The sequence below is a fragment of the Sarcophilus harrisii genome, chromosome 1 (genome assembly GCF_902635505.1).
Source record: "Sarcophilus harrisii chromosome 1, mSarHar1.11, whole genome shotgun sequence".
In the NCBI taxonomy this organism is placed as follows: domain Eukaryota; kingdom Metazoa; phylum Chordata; class Mammalia; order Dasyuromorphia; family Dasyuridae; genus Sarcophilus; species Sarcophilus harrisii.
In genome coordinates, this window is record NC_045426.1 from 497,566,900 (window position 1) to 497,586,920 (window position 20,021).

Consider the following 20,021-nt stretch of genomic DNA (forward strand, 5'->3'; position numbering starts at 1 on the left):
ACCACATTGATTGGATTCCATCATTTTTTTATCTGAAGCATTATGTGGGGAAAAAAATGGCAGTCACATTTAAGTGATGTATTGAAGAAGTCTGGCTGAAATTAACTAAATTTAAACTGAAGAAAATTAATTTTGGAGATGTTTTAGTTTCTTTCCTTTTTATTTTTAAAGAAAGGCAGACTGCTATGTACAGCGTCTCATCTGAATATATCTGAAGTCTTGGAAGCTTGTCTTCCCTATGCTCTTCTACAAATGAATCTTGGGAGCTAGTTCTTATAGGGGAGAACAGCAATTCATATACTTTTGACCAAAGAATGGTAAAGAATGGTCTCTATAGTGGAAGGTCATCTTTCACTGAACACGCCACTTCAGGAAGGATGCAGATAAAGTGGTGAGGGAGGAAGGGGACATCCTCCTAGTGTCCAAGATCAGCTGAATCAACACTGGCAATTGATGAGGTGACAGCATAGTCAGATTGCCCTCACACCCAGTATTTCAGTTTCTAAAGACATGTAGGAATCAGTTTTTGAATAGAACAGAGAGAAGACTCTGAGAAGAATGAAAAAGGATCATAGATGGTGCTTTTACAAAAGAAAAAACAAAAAAGGCCAAACATCTTCAGTGAAAATATGAGAAAGGAAAAAAAAAGCTTTCCTCCTTTTTTGTAAAATTAATTTTGTAACTCAAAATGCACTAATTTTGTAAATTAAAAATTAAATTTTTATAAAAATGATTTTACATATCAACAAACACCATCCCCAATACACATACTGTATTACCTTTCCATAGAAAAATGGATTACAAGTCTGTCGTTTTTGCAAGTAGATAATTCATGTTTTTTTCCAGTTTGTCATTTTTTTGTTTTTGCTTGACTGATTCTTGCTGTCTCAATGAATCATTAGTTTCTATTTGTTCAGTTCTAATTTTTAAAGAATTATTTTCTTCATTAGCTTTTTTTACTTCTTTCTGTATATGTCCAATTGAGTTTTTAAATGTATTGTTTTGGTCTGTGGAATTTTTTTCCATTTCACTAATTTTTTTTTAGTGAATTATTTTCTTTTTCCAATTCACAGATCCTACTTTCTTGAGTGTTCTTTGTCTTTTCCAATTCACAAATCCTACTTTCTAGTGAATTCTTTATTTTTTCCAATTCACAATTCTTACTTTCCTGAGATTTTTTTACTTTTTCCAATTCACAATTCTTACTTTCCTGAGATTTTTTTATTTTTTCCAATTCACCAATTTTGTTTCCCTGCACTTCCTGGGAATTTTTTAACTTTTCCAATTCGTATTTCAGGAAGTTGTTGCTCTCTTGTAAGGCTTCTCTTTCCTTTCCCCATTTATCTTCTAACTCTCTTTTGAGACTTTTAATGGTCTCTTCTATGAGAGCATTATGTAAAGGAGGACAGTCTGATGCATTTTTGCTGTTTGAGGTCTCTTCAGGTTTGCTGACCTGCTCTTTTTCTGCATAGAAGCTGTCGATCGTTCTTTTCATCTTTTTATTCATGTTTTAAAGCCTTTAGGGTAGGTCTCCTAGGCAAGGGGGTTACCAGCTTCCTCTGCAGAGCAGGGAAAGATGTAAACCGATTTCCGGCAACGAGATATGGGAGTGCTCTGAGTGAGAGTTTTCCCTCCCCCCAACAGGAAGTGGATTCAGCACTGGCCGAGCTATTGAAGTGCCCAGTTGGGCTGTGTGGGTTAGCAATTGCCCTAGGTTAGAGACTAAGGGGTGAAAGTGTCACTGCCCCAGGCTGGAGCCTCTTGTGGGACTGTGAGTATTAGCAGCTGACCACTGACCCCCATTCTACCAAACTCTGCCCGGAGCTCTGCCCCAGCGTCTCTGCCTGATGCAGACTTGGAAAATAGATCTAGGAGAGATAATCTGAGGATTATTGGACTTTCCGAAAACTATGATGAAAAAAAGAGCCTAGATACTATTTTACAAGAAATCATCAAAGAGAACTGCCCAGATGTAATAGAATCAGAAGGTAAAATAGGCATTGAAAGAATTCATCGAACACCTTCTGAAAGAAACCCTAAAATAAAAACCCCAAGGAATATTGTGGCCAAATTTCAGAACTATCAGATTAAGGAAAAAATTTTACAAGCAGCCAAAAAAAAACAATTTAAATACCGAGGTGCCACAATAAGGATTACCCAAGATCTGGCTGCCTCCACATTAAAGGACCGAAGGGCCTGGAATCTGATATTCCGAAAGGCAAAAGAACTTGGGATGCAGCCAAGAATAAACTACCCAGCTAAGCTGAGCATTTTCTTCCAGGGAAGAAGATGGACATTTAATGAAACAAATGAATTCCATTTGTTTCTAAGGAAAAAACCAGAACTAAACACAAAATTTGATCTCCAACCATAGAACTCAAGAGATGCAGAAAAGGTAAAAATAACTCTTGAGAATTGTATTTCTGTTGTGGATATACAAAAAAATACATGTATAATTTGATTTTACTGATATAACATAAAAAAGGGAAGTAGATATGGAAAAGGGATGATGGCAGAATAAGGTGGGAAGGAGGGATAAAAAGAGGGAAACCACATCCCACGAAGAGGCAAAGGAAACTTATCATATCTGAGGGAATTTAGAGAGGGGGAGGAACATTGTGTGAATCTTACTCTCATCAGAGTTGGCTCAAAGAAAAAATAATTGACATTTGTTTTAGAGAAAATTCTCTCTCACCTCATTAAAAGGGGGAGAGGAAAAGGGAAAAGAAAAAGAGTAATAAGGGAAGGAAGGGGAAAAGACTCAAAGGGGGGAGGGAGGGATTATAAAGAGGGTAAGCATCGTGATACAAGAGGGGTACATAAGTTTAAAAGGGGGAAAGAGGGTTGGGGGAGGCAAGAATAAGTAAAGCATAATCTGGGGTTATTAGGATGGCAGGAAATACAGATTTAGTAATTCTAACCATAAATGTGAATGGGATGAACTCCCCCATAAAGAGGAGGCAGATAGCAGACTGGATCAAAAGTCAGAACCCTACAATATGTTGTTTACAAGAAACACATTTAAAGCAGGGAGATACATATAGAGTAAAGGTAAAAGGCTGGAGCAAAATCTATTATGCTTCAGGTGAAGTCAAAAAAGCAGGGGTAGCCATCCTTATCTCAGATCAAGCAAAAGCAAAAATTGATCTGATTAAAAGAGATAAGGAAGGAAACTACATCCTGCTAAAGGGTAGCATAAACAAGGAAGCAATATCAATATTAAACATATATGCACCAAGTAGTATGGCATCCAACTTCCTAAAGGAGAAGTTAAGAGAGTTGCAAGAAGAAATAGACAACAAAACTGTAATAGTGCGAGATCTCAACCTTGCACTCTCAGAATTAAACAAATCAAACCACAAAACAAATAAGAAAGAAATTAAAGAAGTAAATAGAATATTAGAAAAATTAGGTATGTTAGATCTTTGGAGAAAATTGAATGGAGATAGAAAGGAATATACTTTCTTATCAGCAGTTCATGGAACCTATTCAAAAATTGACCATATATTAGGACATAAAGACCTCAAAATTAAATGCAAGAAAGCAGAAATATTAAATGCTTTCTTTTCAGATCATGATGCAATAAAACTACATTCAACAAAAGTTAGGGGAAATAGACCAAAAAGTAATTGGAAACTAAACAATCTCATCTTAAAGAATGATTGGGTGAAGCAGCAAATTATAGATACAATTAATAATTTCACTCAAGATAATGACAATGATGAGACTTCATACCAAAATTTGTGGGATGCAGCCAAAGTGGTAATAAGAGGGAATTTTATATCCTTAGAGGCTTACTTGAATAAAACAGAGAAAGAAAAGATTAATGAATTGGGCTTGCAACTAAAAAAAACTAAAAAAAGACCAAATTAAAAACCCCAATCAAATACTAAATTGGAAATTCTAAAATTAAAAGGAGAAATTAAAATATTGAAAGTAAAAAAACTATTGAACTAATTAATAAAACTAAGAGTTGGTTCTATGAAAAAGCCAATAAAATAGATAAGCCTTTGGTAAATCTGAGTAGAAAAAGGAGGGAGGAAAATGAAATTAGTAGTTTTAAAAATGAAAAGGGAGAACTTTCCACCAATGAAGAGTAAATTAGAGAAATAATAAGGAGTTATTTTGCTCAACTTTATGCCAATAAATTTGATAACCTAAGGGCTGGTTCAATATTAGGAAAACTATCAATATAATTGGCCATGTTAATAACCAAATTAACAAAACCATATGATCATCTCAATAGATGCAGAAAAGCATTTGATAAAATCCAACATCCATTCCTATTAAAACACTTGAGAGTATAGGAATAAATGGACTTTTCCTTAAAATAATCAGCAGCATCTATTTAAAACCATCAGTAAGCATCATATGTAATGGAGACAAACTGCAACCATTCCACATAAGATCTGAGTGAAACAAGGTTGCCCACTATCACCGTTACTATTTAATATTGTATTAGAAACGCTAGCTTTGGCAATAAGAGCTGAGAAAGAGATTAAAGGAACAAGAATAGGCAATGAGGAAACCAAATTATCACTCTTTGCCGATGACATGATGGTATACTTAGAGAACCCCAGAGATTCTACTTAAAAGTTATTAGAAATAATCCACAACTTTAGCAAAGTTGCTGGTTATAAAATAAACCCACATAAGTCATCAGCATTCTTATATATCACTAACAAAATCCAACAGTCAGAGTTACAAAGAGAAATTCCATTTAAAGTAACTACTGATAATATAAAATATTTAGGAATCTATCTGCCAAGGGAAAATCAGAAACTTTATGAGCAAAACTACAAAACACTTTTCACACAAATTAAGTCTGATTTAACCAATTGGAAAAATATTAAATGCTCTTGGATGGGGCGAACAAATATAATAAAGATGACAATATTACCTAAACTAATCTATTTATTTAGCACTATACCAATCAGACTCCCAAAAAACTATTTTAATGACCTAGAAAAAATAACAACAAAATTCATATGGAAAAACAAAAGGTCAAGAATTTCAAGGAATTAATGAAAAAAAATCAAATGAAGGTGGCTTAGCTGTACCAGATCTAAAATTATATTATAGAGCAGCAGTTACCAAAACTATTTGGTATTGGCTAAGGAATAGATTAGTTGATCAGTGGAATAGGTTACGTTCAAGGGATAAAACAGTCAACAAATATAGCAACCTAGTCTTTGACAAACCCAAAGACCCCAGCTTTTGGGATAAGAACTTACTGTTTGATAAAAATTGCTGGGAAAATTGGAAACTAATATGGCAGAAACTAGGCATTGATCCATACTTAACACATCAGACACCAAGATAAGGTCAAAATGGGTTCATGACCTAGGCATAAAGAATGAAATTATTAATAAATTAGAGGAACACAGGATAGTTTACCTCTCAGACCTGTGGAAGGGGAAGGTCTTTATGACCAAAGAAGAACTAGAGATCATTACTGATCACAAAATAGAAAATTTCGATTATACCAAACTGAAAAGTTTTTGTACAAACAAAACTAATGCAGACAAGATTAGAAGGGTAGCAATAAACTGGGAAAATATTTTTACAGTCAAAGGTTCTGATAAAGGCCTTATTTCCAAAATATATGGAGAATTAACTCTAATTTATAAAAAATCAAGCCATTCTCCAATTGAAAAATGGTCAAAGGATATGAACAGACAATTCTCAGATGAAGAAATTGAAACTATTTCTAGTCATATGAAAAGATGCTCCAAGTCATTATTAATCAGAGAAATGCAAATTAAGACAACTCTAAGATACCACTACACACCTGTCAGATTGGCTAAGATGACAGGAAAAACTAATGATGATTGTTGGAGGGGATGCGGGAAAACTGGGACATTGATGCATTGTTGGTGGAGTTGTGAACGAATCCAACCATTTTGGAGAGTAGTTTGGAACTATGCTCAAAAAGTTATCAAACTGTGCATATGTGTTACTACTGGGATTATATCCCAAAGAGATTATAAAGAAGGGAAAGGGACCTGTATGTGCACGAATGTTTGTGGCAGCCCTTTTTGTAGTAGCTAGAAACTGGAAACTGAATGGATGTCCATCAGTTGGAGAATGGCTGAATAAATTGTGGTATATGAATATTATGGAATATTACTGTTCTGTAAGAAATGACCAACAGGATGATTTCAGAAAGGCCTGGAGAGACTTACATGAACTGATGCTGAGTGAAATGAGCAGGACCAGGAGATCATTATATACTTCAACAACAATACTATATGATGACCAGTTCTTTTTTTTTTTTTTTTTTTAATTTAAAAGCCTTTTATTTACAGGATATATACATGGGTAACTTTACAGCATTAACAATTGCCAAACCTCTTTTTTCAATTTTTTCACCTCTTAACCCCCACCCCTCCCCTAGATGGCAGGATGACCAGTAGATGTTAAATATATTAAAATATAAATTAGATACACAATAAGTATACATGACCAAAACGTTATTTTGCTGTAGAAAAGAATCAGACTCTGAAATATTGTACAATTAGCTTGTGAAGGAAATCAAAATGCAGGTGGGCATAAATATAGGATTGGGAATTCAATGTAATGGTTTTAGTCATCTCCCAGAGTTCTTTCTCTGGGCGTAGCTGGTTCAGTTCATTACTGCTCCATTAGAAATGATTTGGTTGATCTCGTTGCTGAGAAGGGCCTGAATTGTTAATGCTGTAAAGTTACCCATGCATATATCCTGTAAATAAAAGGCTATTAAATAAAAAAAAAAAGAAAGAAAAATGGATTACAACTGTGTAATATAATGATTACAAAAGTTAGTGTATGCTACTTTCACTTTTGTCCGAAGGATGTGTGGTTTAACTTCAATAATTTGGAACCAAAATTATTATTTTTTTAACCTGCATTTTGCTGCCTTTCAATATTTTTTCAATTTCATGTTTGAAGTCATTATGTAACTTTTTGTTGGGTTTCACTTTCTTCCTTTCGTATTAGATCTTAAGTCTTCCTATGTTTGTTATTTCTTATGGTAAATGATGCCCCTAATATACCACAGTTGTTGCTGGGGTTTTTTTTTCAGTTATCTCTTAATCATTGGGCATATGATTTGTCTCCAGGTTTTTGTATTACAAACAATATTCTTATGAATATTTCATTATATTAGAGACCTTTTAAAAATCCATCATTGTCTTTGTTGAGATATATGCCCTGAGGTGGGATTTCTCTCTCTTTTTATTTTTTCAATTTAATAAATGTTCATGGGTTGTTTGTGGAAGGTACTGTTCTAAGTACTGAGAAAATTACAAAGACAAGTAAGATACAGTTCCCACACTTGAGTTTACAATAGAGTACAGGAAGCTGTACAAATAAAACAAAATAGTATTTGAAAAGTGCTAGAAGTGAGGCATAAATTATTATAGGAGGTAGATGCAGGAAATAACTCTTCTGGCCTAAGTCATCAAAGAAGCTTTACAGATACCAAGACATTCCATCTATATCTTTTTTTTTTAATAACTTTTTATTGACAGAACCCATGCCAGGATAATTTTTTACATTATCCCTTGCACTCACTTCTGTTCCGATTTTTCCCCTCCCTCTCTCCACCCTCTCCCCAAGATGGCAAGCAGTCCTATACATGTTAAATAGATTACAGTAGATCTTGGATACAATATATGTGTGCTGAACCGAACAGTTTTCTTGTTGCTCAGGGAGAATTGGATTTAGAAGGTATAAATAACCTGGGAAGAAGAACAAAAATGCAAGCAGTTTACATTCATTTCCTAGTGTTCTTTCTTTGGGTGTAGCTGCTTCTGTCCATCCTTGATCAATTGAAACTAAGTTAGATCTTGTTTTGTTGAAGAAATCCACTTCCATCAGAATACATCCTTATACAGTATCGTTGGTGAGGTATATAATGATTTCCTGGTTCTGCTCATTTTGCTCAGCATCAGTTCATGTAGGTCTCGCCAATCCTCTCTGTATTCGCCCTGCTGGTCATTTCTTACAGAACAATAATATTCCATAACATTCATATACCACAATTTACTCAACCATTCTCCAATTGATGGGCATCCATTCATTTTCCAGCTTCTGGCCACTACAAACAGGGCTGCCACAAACATTTTGGCACATACAGGTCCTTTCCCTTTTTAGTATCTCTTTGGGGTATAAGCCCAGTAGAGACACTGCTGGATCAAAGGGTATGCACAGTTTGATAACTTTTTGGGCATAGTTCCAAATTGCTCTCCAGAATGGCTGGATGTATTCACAATTCCACCAACAATGTATCAGTGTCCCTGTTTTCCCACATCCCCTCCAACATTCTGCATTATCTCTCTCTGTCATTCTGGCCAATCTCACAGGTGTATAGTGGTATCTCAGAGTTATCTTAATTTGCATTTCTCTGATCAATAGTGATTTGGAACACTCTTTCATATGAGTAGTAATAGTTTTAATTTCATCATCTGAAAATTGTCTGTTCATATCCTTTGACCATTTATCAAATGGAGAATGGCTTGACTTCTTATAAATTAGAGTCAATTCTGTATATATTTTGGAAATGAGTACTTTACCTTTGACTGTAAAAATGTTTTCCCAGTTTATTGTTTCCCTTCTAATCTTGCCTGCATTAGTTTTGTTTGTAAAAAACTTTTCAATTTGATATAATCAAAATTTTCAATTTTGTAGTCAATAGTGATCTCTAGTTCTTCTTTGGTCATAAATTCCTTCCTCTTCCACAGGTCTGAGAGGTAAACTATCCTATGCTCTTCCAATTTATTTATGATCTCATTCTTTATGCCTAGATCATGAACCCATTTTGACCTTATCTTGGTGTACGGTGTTAAGTGTGGGTCAATGCCTAGTTTCTGCCATACTAATTTCCAATTTTCCCAGCAATTTTTGTCAAATAATGCATTCTTATCCCAAAAAATGGGGTCTTTGGGTTTGTCAAACACTAGATAATTAAAGTTATTGGCTGTTTTGTCCTTTGAACCTAACCTATTCCATTGATCAACTAGTCTATTTCTTAGCCAATACCAGATAGTTTTAGTAACCGCTGCCTTATAATATAATTTTAGATCTGGTACAGCTAGGCCACCTTCATTTGATTTTTTTTTTCATTAATTCCCTTGAAATTCTTGATCTTTTGTTTTTCCATATGAACTTTGTTGTTATTTTTTCTAGGTCATCAAAATAGTTTTTGGGAAGTCTGATTGGTATAGTGCTAAATAAATAGATTAGTTTAGGTAGTATTGTCATCTTTATTATATTTGCTCACCCAATCCAAGAGCATTTAATATTTTTCCAGTTAGTTAGATCAGACTTAATTTGTGTGGCAAGTGTTTTGTAGTTTTGCTCATAAAGTTTCTGATTTTCCCTTGGCAGATAGATTCCTAAATATTTTATACTATCAGTAGTTACTTTAAATGGGATTTCTCTTTGTAACTCTGACTGTTGGATTTTGTTAGTGATATATAAGAATGCTGATGACTTATGTGGGTTTATTTTATAACCAGCAACTTTGCTAAAGTTGTGGATTATTTCTAATAACTTTTTAGTAGAATCTCTGGGGTTCTCTAAGTATACCATCATATCATCAGCAAAGAGTGATAATTTGGTTTCCTCATTGCCTATTCTTATTCCTTTAATATCTTTCTCAGCTCTTATTGCCATAGCTAGCATTTCTAATACAATATTAAATAGTAATGGTGATAGTGGGCAACCTTGTTTCACTCCTGATCTTATTGGGAATGGTGGCAGTTTGTCCCCATTACATATGATGCTTACTGCTGGTTTTAAATAGATGCTACTGATTATTTTAAGGAAAAGTCCATTTATTCCTATACTCTCAAGTGTTTTTAATAGGAATGGATGTTGGATTTTATCAAATGCTTTTTCTGCATCTATTGAGATGATCATATGGTTTTTGTTAATTTGGTTATTAATATGGCCAATTATACTGATAGTTTTCCTAATATTGAACCAGCCCTGCATTCCTGGTATAAATCCTACTTGATCATGGTGTATTATCCTGGGGATGATTTTCTGTAGTCTTTTTGCTAATATTTTATTTAAGATTTTAGCATCAATATTCATTAGGGAGATTGGTCTATAATTTTCTTTCTCTGTTTTCAACCTACCTGGTTTAGGTATCAGTACCATGTCTGTGTCATAGAAGGAATTTGGTAGGACTCCTTCATTCCCTATTTTATCAAATAATTTATATAGCATTGGGGCCAATTGTTCTTTAAATGTTTGGTAGAATTCACATGTAAATCCATCTGGTCCTGGGGATTTTTTCTTAGGGAGTTGTTTAATTGCCTGTTCTATTTCTTTTTCTGAAATGGGACTATTCAAGCAATTTACTTCCTCCTCTGTTATTCTGGGAAATCTATATTTTTGGAGGTAGTCATCCATTTCACTTAGGATATCAAATTTATTGGCATAAAGTTGAGCAAAATAACTCCTTATTATTTCTCTAATTTCCTCTTCATTGGTGGAAAGTTCTCCCTTTTCATTTTTAAGACTACTAATTTTATTTTCCTCCCTTCTTTTTCTAATCAGATTTACCAAAGGTTTATCAATTTTATTGGTTTTTTCATAAAATCAAGTCTTAGTTTTATTTATTAGTTCAATAGTTTTTTTAGTTTCAATATTATTAATTTCTCCTTTTAATTTTAGAATTTCAAGTTTAGTAATTGATTGGGGGTTTTTAATTTGGTCTTTTTCTAGCTTTTTAAGTTGCAAGCCCAATTCATTGACCTTCTCTTTCTCTATTTTGTTCAAGTAAATGAGGTGGGATTTCTCAAAGGATATAAGCAATTGAACAATTTTCCTCTTATAATTCCATTCCATCCAGAATGATTGGATCCATTTACAGCTAACAGTAGACTTTTTACAGGTTTGTTTTTTTTAAGTAGCAGACCATATCTTAATAGTCACACGACATTCTGAGATCTAGAGATTGTAAAATTCTGCTGTTTGTTGTTAATATATTTCTAGAAAGAATTTGGCTCCTCAGAAAAGTGTTTCAAAATCTGCATGACTGTGACAAGCAATGATCCCCTAAGTATTGATAACTCGCAAGGAATTAAACAGGGAGATGATGTAATATGCTTGCTATACCTGTTTGTCAGTTGGTAATGGAAGATATTTTGCATAAGGCTCAGACAAAGGATAGTGAGGTTCTCTGCTTGCTCCTAATTACAGTGACAATTTCCAGGAAAACTCCAAAACCTCCTTGGAGAAATCCAGAGTAATGCAAAAGAGATTGGTCTAGCTAATCACAGTGAACAATAAACTAGATGAAAAACATAATGGGTTAAATTAATCTATCAATATGTGTGTTTTAGAGAGACACTGAAAATGGGTAATTACCTGCACTCAGAATTGAGTAGACGGAGAAGATTGGATTACAGTCAGGAAAATAGTAGGCATTTTCAATGATTTTTTCCTCTTCAAGTTTTCCTACAGAATTATTGTCTGGGTTTTTTCTAATATTTGTAAAATGTTTAGCACAGTGCTGTTACTTAATAGATTATAATAAATGCTTGTTCCCTTCCCTTTCTTCTTTGTTTTCCCCAATATTCCATATATTTTATATTATTCATCTTTATACTCTTATCTGCCCAAGGAGAAGGAAAGCTCTCTGATGGCAGGAACTGTGTTTTGTTTCTTTATATCCCCCAGGATTAACACAGAGCCTGGCACATTGCAAGCATTTACATTTGTTTGTAAAATTGAGTAGTTCCTTGCTGCAAAATCCCACCACTTTTATAGCAGTATATCTATTAATGCTTTAAGTCTGCAAATTGGGCAAAACCATAATGTCCGAAGAATTAAAATGTATATAATAAAATGATCCATCTAAAGATACAAACTGGGACCAATGACAACTTAGATTTCAGTGAATGCTTTGAAGAACTAATCAAGGATATATTTGAATAGAGAATGGGTTGTAACAAGAATGAGAAGCAACAGATATACTGGTGCCCTGAGAGACAAGAGGAATAAGAGTAAATCTAGATCCTCTATGGGGAAAGCATGAATAAGAATCTCACAGGAGAAGGCATAGCTTTTGATTTGCATTGGAGAATGGAATGCCCTTAACTGATGAAATCATTGAATCAGCAAAACAAAGCAAAGCTGTGCTTAGAAAACAAACAGTTGACTGGAGTGATTTTCAGAAAATCATTTTCATTTGTGTCTAGAATGATATCTATCTATTTATCTATCTATAGCTGACTTATTTATTACTCCCCTTCAGCCACAGTACTCTAGCCTAAATGAATTTCTGATTCTTCATTACACGGGACACTTATCTGTCATCTCAGGGCCTTTGCACTAACTATATACCCCTATACCAGGAGTGCACTCTCTCATCATATTTTAGAATTCTTTGTTTCTTTCAAAACTCAGTTTAAGTGCCACTTTCCATGTGAAGTCTCTCCTGATGCCCCTCCCCTCTGCAGCTGCTAGTGTTTTCCCATCCAAATTATCTGATAATTATTTTGAATATATTTTCATACAGTTTATAGGTACACATCATTTCTACTGATAGACTCAAAGTCCCTGTTTTATTTTTGCCTTGTTATCTCCTGTACCTATGATAGTGTCTGGCACACAATAGATGCCTAATAAATAATTATAGATTAATTGTATAATATGTTATATATTTCCTTGTGTTTATGTACCTTTTATATTGAGCATCCTTCTAAGACTGAGAGAATTTTAATTTTATAGGGCAATTGATAACTTGATTTTGTATCTTCTGCTTCCATCTTTCTTTCTCCAAAGCATTCAGTACTTTCCAGGACCTGCCATGGCAGTGATTTCTGCCTCTTATCCCATACTCCAGAATATTATTTTTCAAAATCAAGTCACTTTGTTGGACTGTTTGTAAAATATTTTATAAATGAAGAATCTGGGGCACAGAGAAGAGTAATGTTTGTAATCACCTAGAAAATCATGAGGGATCTCAGGTCTAGAATCACAGTGCTGGAGAGACCATATAGTCCAAATTCTCATTTTACAGTTAAGTAAACTGAGGTCCAGAGAATTTCATTGTCTTGCCTAACTAAGGTCACACAGGTAGTAAGAGTCATAGCCAGGATCTAAGCCCAGTTCTCCTCCCACAAACCTCTCCTTCCCAGAACTCTCCTCCCATGGACCAGGCTGTTTTCAATCTGTGTCTGAGTCTGTTGCTTTAGCCATTAGACTAATATGAGAATAGCTTCAAGAATTTTATGGAAAAAACAAACAAAAAACCCCAAACCAAAGTAAAATTTCAAGACACCCCTCTTCACACACACACACACACACACACACACACACACACACACACACAAAACATCCCCAACAAAAGCATCTATCAGAGAGCCTAAAAATGTATCATTAAACATTCCTCCAACTGTGCATTTTTACTGGCTATTCCTTCATACTTTAATGTTCTCCTTCCTCATTGCCTCCTCCTAGTTTCCCTGACTTCTCCGGCTTCCTTCAAGTCCCAGCCAAAATCTCACCCTCTATTACCTTTCCCAAGTTTTCTTAGTGTTACCCTCCTTCCTCTGCTCATTATTTCCAATTTATCCTGGATAGATCCCATTTGTACAGAAGTGTGAGCTCCTTTACATCAGAGATTGTTTTTGTCTTTTGTTGTATCCCTCATCCTTAACCCAGTGACTGGCATTTAATAATGGAACTCAGAGTCCTCTATATTCATCTTTAATTATGGCAGCAGATACCCAATCCTGAAGTTATTTTTTTAAAAAGTGAATGAAATAAAGCAGCTTGAGGACTCTTGGTAAGAGTGACTATTTATTTCTTGGTTCTTCCCTCACATATTAAGACAGAATCATCTAGACTATAAGTTGGGTTGTTGATTCAAATAATAATTATTAAAAAAATCCTTTTCTTTGTCTACTGTTTCAACATAATTTGGGGGAAAATATGTATATAGCATGACACACTTTCTCCATTTTTTCTAGCTTATAATTTTTGATAAAATCGGTTTTTCACATCTCCATAGCATCTAGACAATGCTGATAGAATAACCTAGTAAGTGAGTTAGGGATAGACACTAGACTTATGAGTTTATTGACCAATGGAACCTTTATCAATGTAGGTCAACACTTTCTATGAAACTTGAGTGGTAGTGAGTTGTTTAGAGCATTTGAGAGGATTAGGGGACATCCAAGGCTGACTTTATATTCATTCTCATGCTGCCAATGCTTGAAACTTAATCAGATCTGAAGAGGGAATGTTAATTCTTATAACTAATTGATATTACAATAGGACTTTGGTTGTCTTTGAAATGATTGGGTTGGGTTAGACGATCTTTAAGATCCCTTCTTGTTCTAAAACAATGATTCAAGGAATTGTGTGCATCATGTGAAGTGGTTCGCTTCTATGGACTCAGAAAATCAAGCATTTTGCCTTGACTTGCATGCAATAGCTCCGCTGGGCTGGCCACCCTGTTCGAATGCCAAATGTATGCTTGCCAAAAAGACTATTTATGGAGAACTCATGGAGAACAAGCACTCACAAGATGGTCAGAAAAAGCGATACAAGGACATTCTCCAGGTCTCTCCTAAAAACTTAAACTTGATGGTGTGACATGAGAGAAACTGGCACAGGACCGCCCAGCATGGCGTGCCCTCATTGGAGAAGGAAGCAGAAATGAACTGGCTCAGAAGAAATGGTTGATGAGCGGTTAGGGAGTCCAGCCCAGATGTTCATGGGGACTATTGTGTCTAACCTGTGGCGGAGCATTCTGAGCTCGTAGTGATCTTATCAGCCAGTCAGACACACTGTGACAACTCTAACATAGTGATCATTTTGGTCCTCTTTGAGGACAAAGGACAATGACCAATCTATAGAAGCCTTTCTCAAAGAGCAAGAAAATAGTTTTTTTTTGCCCATCCCTTATAAAATTTGCAAAAATTTTGGATGCTGAGCATATTTAATTGAAAGGATGCATAGTCAGGAACATGTTGGGGCTGAGTTGTATGGGTTCAGGAGAGTCAATTATAAAATGTTCAAGGGTAAGCATTTATACTCAAATATCAGCAGTAAAAGTCAGGTCTTGACTATTTTGTTGCTTGTCCAGACTTAAGAAAGTGATAAAATAATGTTTAAAATGAAAATTAAATTTAAGCATGTGTCTTAATATATTTTTTCCTGAAGAGTTGGTGATTAAGTATTTATTAGCTTACTGCTGTGATGCAGCTTATTGTTTCTAGATTATTTTCTTCTTTTTATTTAAGGCAAGGTGCAGACAATCATTAACTTCCAGAAATGGTTGAGTGTGTATAAGCATCAGTAATTAAAATACCTGACTGGCAAGCTCCTTCAGGAATGAATCATATGTTTGAAAGAAAACTAATGTTGGGACACATACCTGACTAGGACCTATATGTTAGAATAATTTCCTTCATAATCTTGGGGGGCACAATATGGACTATCACTTCAGGTTAAATTAAACTATTTTTATTTTTAGTGAATATTATTGATAGATTTATACTCAGTGACAAATACTCTTTGAAATGGAAAGAGATGAGAATGGAAAAGGATGAGATTTTTTTTGTGTGTGTGTGAATTTAAATTGCATAGTTCCAAGCAGAAGAGTCTCCGAAAATTCTCATAGTTTTGGTTGTGTGGGTAGGGCATTTATTCCATATTTCCTCTAACTTGTTAATCTTTTACTGCAGCTTTAACTTGGTTCTATATGCCATTTAGAATGTTTGAATAGGAAAGGAATTTAGCAGAGATCTAAACCAAACTTTTCAATTTATAGATGATGTAAGTGAAGCTAAGAAAAGTAAGCTATTTTGCTCAGGATCACAGAACAAATTACTGGCCAGGCAAAGATCCCCAGTCTGGAGATTACCATTTTAGTATTTCATCCAGCACACCACAATACAATGCCTACAACTTGGGATTTAAAAAAAATTACATAGGGCTTTATAATTACAAAGCACAAAGTAAATATTTCACTTGAAATTTGTAACAACCCTAAGAAGAAAATTGTGTCGTGTAAAATGCTAAATGTTGTCTATTAGTAAAAGTAGCATAATATACCAGAAAGAATATTAGACTTTGTTACTCAATTTGGGATTGGGCTTGAATCCTGGCTATATGAGACTCTAAGAGTCCCAGCTTTTTCATCTGTAAAATGGGAATAACAATGCTTCTACCATTATTATCTCCATTTTATAGATGGATGAAAACTAAAGGATGATAATACTTGCATTATTTTGCTATTCAGTTGTGTCTGAGTCTTTGTGCAATTGTATTTGGGGTTTTCTTGACAAAGATACTAGAATGGTTTGCCATTTTCTTCTCCAGTTCAGTATATAGATAAATAAATTTTATGGAATTTTAGAGATAAGCCAGTATTAAATGACTTGATCGGGGTCACACAGCTTTTAAGTATTTGAGGCTACATTTGAACTCAGGTCTTCCTGACTTCAAGCTTGACTGTCTACTGTGCCACCTGCCCACCAGCTTTGTGGTTAGCATGGTGTAGTAGATAGGGACATGAGCTTGGAATCAATCTGGTATGAATTCATATCCAGCCTTTTACATTCACTAGATCTGAAAACCTAAACAAGCGATTTAACAGCTAACTTCCTAGTAACTACATATCAAGTCCGAGGGGAGATGAAATCTGCATTGAGGCAGGCAGTTCCAAACAGGGACTGGGCTGATTAAATCACAGATCCTTTCAGTATTCACATAGTACTTGCATTACCCACTTCACGGGGTCATTGTGAATGAAACATTCTTTAAATTTTAAAGTGTTATTTATTGCTGTTTTTCATAACATCAGGTTCCTGAAGTTCAGAGAATAAGTAATTTGTTTTACTAACAAACAACGAAACAGGTCTCAACTCTGTTTTCTGACTCCCAGGCAGTGAAGTGTGACGGTGACTGTTTGGAATTTTGTACCTCCAGAAAACAGATATTTTCGTGTTCTGATCATCATTGCAAAGTGGACAAAATTTGTCCATTAAAACTACTAAACTGACTTAATTGGTGGCAATTGGTGGACTTGATTATTTCTCAAAGGCACTGCCTTTACTGGTATAAACTTAATGAAAACGATTATAAAGAGTGTTAACATAACATTAAAAGTCTTGAACAATGAATTTTTAAAAGAGATTATGTTAGATAAGTTCTACTATGATCAACAAAACTAAGAAGTAACATTTCAAGAATCAGGAAAATAAATTTTGGGTTAAAAAGAAAGGTATATGAGCCTTTATTTGCCAACAAGGAGGAGATTACAACATCAAAACAGTATTGACACAATTTGCAAATCTCTTTTAGGGCCACACACACACATACACACACACACACACACAAAATACCAGTTGGCTTAACACCTTGTCTCAGTGAGCCACATTTTCTACACTATGTTCTAATGGCACTCTCCAAATCACCTATGCTAAAGACTTTCTCCAACTACTCTAAAGCTCTAGGAAGCATCTCTTTGATCCTAGCTCTCTCCCCACCCCTCTCCCCCGGCCCCATAACCTCATTCTGATTTTTTCCTTAAAATTATATTTTTTATTTATTTCCTGTGTCATTTGATTAAGAAATTGTGTAGGATGGCCATTGTCAGCTGGTTTTGGGGAGGCAGGGGAGATTTCACAATTATGCTTGTGGGGCAGTGCTAACATAGGAACTCAGTGGACAGCCCAAAGACTGCTTTTTATCTCCTGCTCAAACCATTGCATTCACCTATCTGAGGCTGTCCCATTTCTGCTCACATACCTTTCTTCCTTAGCCTAAAGTTTACTTTGCCTTCTTATTTTGTTTCTGGGTCTCAGAGGCAGCTTTTGCTGCTTCCTCCTCTGGGAGGAACACACTGACAGTAAAGTCACTTGTCTCAGTGCCATATTTGTTTTTCACCACCAGGCTGTACTTCCCAGAGTCATTTGTTTGGACAGCTGTGATGGTGAAGAAGGCTGTCTTCCCAGCCTCGAGCTTCAGGATACAATGCTCATCTGATTTCAGGGGCTTTTCATTTTTCAACCAGGAGATCTCGGGACTGGGATCACCCCATAGGTTGCAAGTAAGATTCAGTGCCTGAAAAAGACAATTGATGGAGGAGAGAAGGCAGTGAAAGAGAAAATAGTTAAATAATAATTTAAAAAATAATCCATTGAGTTCTCTGTCATAACCAGATGAGAAGGTTAAACAGGGATAGATTGTGGACCAGAGGTTGTTGGCTGTTGTGCACTTATGGTTTTGAGTTAAACTTTCCACCCTCAAGTTTAACTACTAAGAATCTAATAACAAATTAAGTTTGTTTGTTGTTGTTGTTTTGACCCGAAATCTGACTTTAGAAATTGTTATCATTTAGCTTCAACTATCACTCTTATGCATCACCCTTTCTTTCGTAAATGCCAACTGATCACTTTTGTTGTAAGGTAAAATTCTCATTCCACCACAGTAGTGAAATCTCATTGGTATCCCCACCACCTGTGTATTTTTTCAACATATTCCCTGAATGGCAAGCAGCTGCTTTGTACGATCTAACATTTTCAAATTTATTTTTCTTTGTTTTCCACTTTTCCCCCAAGTCCTACTTAACCCGTGGAATTTACAAGGCTGTCCTGCCAAAATTCTTTCCTAAATGTCAATTTATTCTTAGCTACCTATATCAAAATAGATCTGTTGCTACACTGTATTCTAGGATTTAGAGTAGATAGGAATCCTAAAGGTCACTTAGTCCAACGTCCCCATTTTATTGATGAGGAAACTGAGGACCAGAGGTGAAATAATTTGTCCAAGATCACACATTTGCCTTATTATAAATTATGTATCATATTATAAATTATAATAATAATTATATCATTACATATCATGCACATGTCTTGATTTTTTGAGGTAGTTCTACTGAAGGGAAGGAGTTTGCAGAAGCACCAGAGAGACCTTGTTAATTTTTATTTTAGCGAAACACAGAAGAGATACGTATGTGGAAAGGTAATCCTGGTCAAAGCTACCTATTCTCTGATTTGATGGCAGACTCATAAAAAAGCCTAAGCATCTCCACATCCTAGCTTCCTTCTAGGCCTAGCTAAAATGCTTCCTTTTACAGGAAGGCTTTTGAATTCCCTCTTAATCCTAGTGAGTTCTTTCTTTTGATTATCTCCAATTTAGCCTGTATTTATAGCATATTTGTACATAGTGGTTTGCACGTTACCTCCCCACCTTAGACTGTGAATGCCTGGAGACCAAGTACTGTTTTTGATTTTATTATCTCTCTATATGTGCCTGGCACATAGTAGGCACCTAATACATATTTATTAACTGACTGCCTGCCCAAATGGGTAGAAATCAGCTCTTAACCTAAAATGAGACCCTAGATGCTGAGGGGAAAGCCCAGATCAGTTTCCACTATAACTTCAGGAACCATGAAAGAGGCAGTGGATAGAGAAGCAGTCTTGCAGTCAGGGAAATTCAGCTTCAAGACCTACCCCTGACACATTCTGACTGACTACAGGAAGTGACCTTTCAAAGCTCCAGGCTATAATCTAAGAGCATAAGCTATGAAGAATTGCTGCTTTGCACTGGAGGAGGGAGCTTCTAACTGCTGACATTCCAAGTCAGACCAAGAGGCGTTAGAGAGGAAACATTGAATGTTTTTGAACAGAGGAATGACAGGAACAAATTTATTCATTTTGTAGTGGTATGAAGGATGGATTGGAGGGGAGACTGTGGAGATGAGGGGACCATTTACAAGGTTATTGCATTTGTATGAGCAAATGCCAAAGAGGAACTATAATAGAATGGTAACCATGGAGATAAATAGTAGGGGTTAGATCTGAAAATAGTTAGGAGGTAGAAACTGGCAGGACTTGAAAACTGTCCTACAGTTGCTATCTGACTCTGGAACTTCCCTCAACTCCTGGGGTCTCCTCAACTTGGAACGCAGTTTTCCCATGCTGGTCCCCTTCTCCCATTGATGGATTCATCCTGGGGGGTCTCTATTTTGGGAAAGGGTTTGATCTGGCCAACCTATAAGTTCT

General features: G+C 35.4%; 1 protein-coding gene across 2 annotated transcripts in view; it reads right to left on the minus strand.

Moving 5' to 3' along the window:
- Positions 1-17,214: 17,214 nt before the first annotated feature.
- MYOM1 (myomesin 1) overlaps positions 17,215-20,021 on the minus strand; it is a 153,800-nt gene continuing 150,993 nt past the window's right edge. Inside the window, exon 38 of one of the 2 annotated variants that reach the window (XM_031946590.1) lies at positions 17,215-18,075. In XM_031946590.1, the coding sequence (XP_031802450.1) occupies positions 17,782-18,075 (294 nt within the window). In that variant the 3' untranslated portion in view covers positions 17,215-17,781. The remainder of the gene's footprint in view (positions 18,076-20,021) is intronic. The other variant, XM_031946591.1, reaches the window with a different exon arrangement.